General features: G+C 50.7%; 1 protein-coding gene across 1 annotated transcript; it reads right to left on the bottom strand.

Annotated features, from left to right (window-relative positions):
- Positions 1-412: 412 nt before the first annotated feature.
- On the bottom strand, positions 413-3062 carry KCNJ11 (potassium inwardly rectifying channel subfamily J member 11). The gene has a single exon (XM_031613883.2). The coding sequence runs from the start codon at positions 2960-2962 to the stop codon at positions 1769-1771; it is 1194 nt and encodes a 397-aa protein (XP_031469743.1). The 5' UTR covers positions 2963-3062; the 3' UTR covers positions 413-1768.
- Between the last annotated feature and the right edge of the window lie 666 nt (positions 3063-3728).

Genomic DNA, 3728 nt, shown 5'->3' on the forward strand with positions numbered 1-3728 from the left:
GTCTGGGGCATTTGGAAATTGAATGGATACTTATTCACCTAACTGCAGTCTGATAACACTGAGACAGATATTCAGGATCTGAAATTGAAAAGTATTGAAAATATAGATACGATTTTATCATTTTAAATCAATTTTACCTGAACACAATTTCATTTTCTTATAGATTCCCAAAGGTGTTCTATAGTCAGAAGGGAAGTTCTGTGATTCTTTGGAACGTTTGTCCCATTGTTACACTACTGACCAGCTGTCAAAAATGTGGCTGTGTTATTGCTCAGATGGATCACCAAGCACACATGGATCTGATCAGGGAACTCCTTCAATCAATGCCCATCAGAGGGGATTTGCTGCCATCTCTGTGAAAACAACTATAGTCAGGCATCAGGTCAGTTCCATAAAGCTTATTTAGGATTTGTTTACAGAACGTTATATTTTTTAATTGAGTGGCAGTTCGTCCTGTTAATAGCATAGTGCAGTTAATGCTACTGCTATCCCCTAATAACGCAGGAATAAAGCTGCTGCTGTTGCTGCCATCCCCACACAGAGGAGCATGCAGAGGGGAACCACTCCTGCTGTCACGGTGGGGCTGACAGGGTGAACATGGCTCCTCTGCTCCTGAGTTCAGCTAAACCCTCAGCAGGCACTGGCTGTGCAGAGGTTGGGATGTGAATGGAAAGGAAATCATTTCCTCAGCAGTAGTATTTGTGATCTGGCATCCCAGGAGAGACCGTGCCGTCCTGCACAGCCCTCCTTCCTGATGCACAAACCTCTGCTTCTTTTACAAAAGGGAAAAGAGTAAAAGCTTTTGTCTGCCGCATGCAGATACGTTCCAGGATTCAGCACTGACCTCCCATTCAAAATACTGGATTCTATTTATAGCCCCTCATTCTCTAACAGAGTTCACTCCAACCTAAAGCAGAGATTCATTTCTTCTGGGTGTCCCTACTGCTGTGTGAGAGGGGGATGTTGCTTCTCATTTAGACAATAAGAATGCAGAATGTTTCCTATTTATGATTAGCCTCAGTTGCACGTTTTCTGCTGTTCTTTTTAGAAGAAAGCAATGTTTACTATCAAAAACACACAGCCCAAAAGATACACTTGACTATTTTATTTTGGAAGTGTAAAGGGTTTTAAAATAAACAAAAGGAAATGTTCAAATACATTTCATACTGCATGTGGTAGGAGTGGCTCCATACAATACAATATGGATGCAGCAAACCCAGCCGTTTATTTAAGACATTGAGTATAATAGCACAGACAGTCCCAGATCTGCTCTTGTGTCGCACTACGCTGCCTGACCTTGTTGTTACTGCTTAAATTCAGCCTGCTTCATTAATTATTAATACTTTATTTCTCGATATTGATTGTTCAAGTTAGAAAAGAGCAGTTAAAAACTACTGACTTTAAGACAGACACTGCAAGACCCCCAGAACTGCAATCTCTGAGGATATAGAAACATTTGTTTTTTAAGAAAATACATAGTTACCTAGAGATTAATCAATGCAGAATGATCGTGCAACTCAGCATGACAGTCGGAACTGAAATTTAAAGCTGCAGATCGGGATTTTCCTACTCCCAGTGCTGCCTGAAATCTTGCACCTTTAAAAAAATATAATTAGCTTTACATTTATCCCGCAATAAATAACAGCAGAACATACCTTGTGCTACCAACCTGAATTTTTAAAAAAAGTAATAGAGGCCACCTCAGTGTTTTGAGTTTATGAGATCTTTCAGACACAAAGCCCTAACACAGTTTCCCAGTCAAAAGGCATCAGGAAGGCTCATCAGATATGGTGAACTTGGGCTTTAACTTGATAGATCTTTTCCTTATGGTACTTCTAGGGGAAAATGGTACTGTGTCCATAATGCTCTTGTCCTCCTCCAGCTGCCTGGCGGTGCACGAAGGGGTGGGCACTTTCACTGTGTTACCAAATTTAGAGTAGTCCACAGAGTATTGCCCATCTTCCTCGGCCACGATGGGCACAAACCTCTGGCCCCAGAGGATTTCATCCGCCAGGTAGGAGGTTCTGGCTTGAGTGGTGATGCCGGTCGTCTCCACCACCCCTTCTAAGATGACTATGATCTCCAGGTCCTCGTGGTGGTGAAGGTTAGTGGGGGAGATGTCGTAGAGGGGGCTGTTCTTGTCTATCACGTGGTAGATGATGAGTGGGGAGACAAGGAAGATGCTGTTGCCCCCCACGGGGTTCTCCATCTGGATGTCGATCTGGTTGAGGGGCACCACTTCCCCCTCCAGACTGGAGGTCTTCTTCACCACCTGCATGCGGATGGTGGCACTGATGATCATGCTCTTCCGGAGGTCGCCCACCCGCAGCATGAAGCACAGCTTGCCATCCCGCAGGGCGATGACCGCATGCTTGCTAAAGATGAGGGTCTCAGCACGGCGGTGGGCTTGCGAGGTCTTCATGAAGATGCAGCCCAGCATGATGGCGTTGATCACCAGCCCCACGATGTTCTGCACAATCAGCACCAGGATGGCGGCCGGGCACTCCTCCGTCACCATGCGTCCTCCAAAGCCGATCGTCACCTGCACCTCGATGGAGAAGAGGAAGGCGGAGGTGAAGGAGTGGATGCTGGTCACGCAGGGCACAAAGCTGTCCGGGACCTCCGTGGGCGGGGTGCGCTGCAACCGGGTGCCGTGGTCCAGGTCTCCGTGGGCGAAGGCGATGAGCCACCAGACCATGCCAAAGAGCAGCCAGCTGCAGAGGAAGGACATGGTGAAGATGAGCAGCGTGTGGGGCCACTTGAGGTCCACCAAGGTGGTGAAGACGTCCTGGAGGAACCGGCCCTGCTCCCGGATGTTTTTGTGGGCCACGTTGCAGGCTCCGTTCTTGCCCACGAAGCGTGCCCGCCGCTCCCGGGCGCGGTACCGGGCGTGATCCGGCACATCCTCGGCCAGCCGGGTTAGCACGTACTCCTCGGGAATGATCCCCTTCCTCGACAGCATGGCTCCCCGCCGCCGCTCCGCCGCTCAGCGCCGCCCCATGTCCGCTGCCGGCCGGGGGCGGGGGCGGCGGCCGCGCCACGGGGCCGAGCGGGCGAACGGCGCCGCCGCAGCCCCCGCCGCAGCCGGACCCGGCAGAGCGGCAGCGGGGACGTGACGGGCCGGGCTGCGGCCACCAGGGGGAGCCGAGGAGGCCGAGAGCCGGAATGCGTGGCTGGGCTCGAGCGGTCGCGCCCTCGGTAAGGCGGCCCCAGGGTCGGTCCCGGCCCCAGGCGTAGTGGTTAACCAGAGATCTGGAAACGTGCGGTTCTCCGCCTGAGGGCAGCTCGCAGCGGCTTCCAGCATTTTAAAGTGACCGTAAAGAGGTTCTGCTCCATCACTCAGTACTCAGCGGTGACGATTTGCGCTCTCATACAGTGATGGAAATAGTTACACAAGAGGCAGCTGTGCCTTTGGTGCCTTTTTTCCCTTCTCTTTTCTCATCGTCTTATTCTGTACCTCATCCTCCAGAGGGCGGCAACTACATGAATATAGAATAAAAACAAAATGTGTCTGGGGGAGAGGTTTGAAGAACACGGTTGTTAGGAAGAAGCTTTTTACAGTAAGGGTGGTGAGGCACTGGCACAGGTTGCCTAGAGAAGTGGTGAGTGTCCTATCCCTGGAGACACTCAAAGTCCAACTGGATGGGGCTCGGAGCACCTGATCTAATGTAGGTGTCCCTGCTCACTGCAGGGGAATTGGAGCAGGCGGCCTTTAAAGGTCCCTTCCA

Source organism: Phasianus colchicus, chromosome 5, assembly GCF_987193195.1.
Source record: "Phasianus colchicus chromosome 5, bPhaCol1.hap1.1, whole genome shotgun sequence".
Taxonomy (NCBI): domain Eukaryota; kingdom Metazoa; phylum Chordata; class Aves; order Galliformes; family Phasianidae; genus Phasianus; species Phasianus colchicus.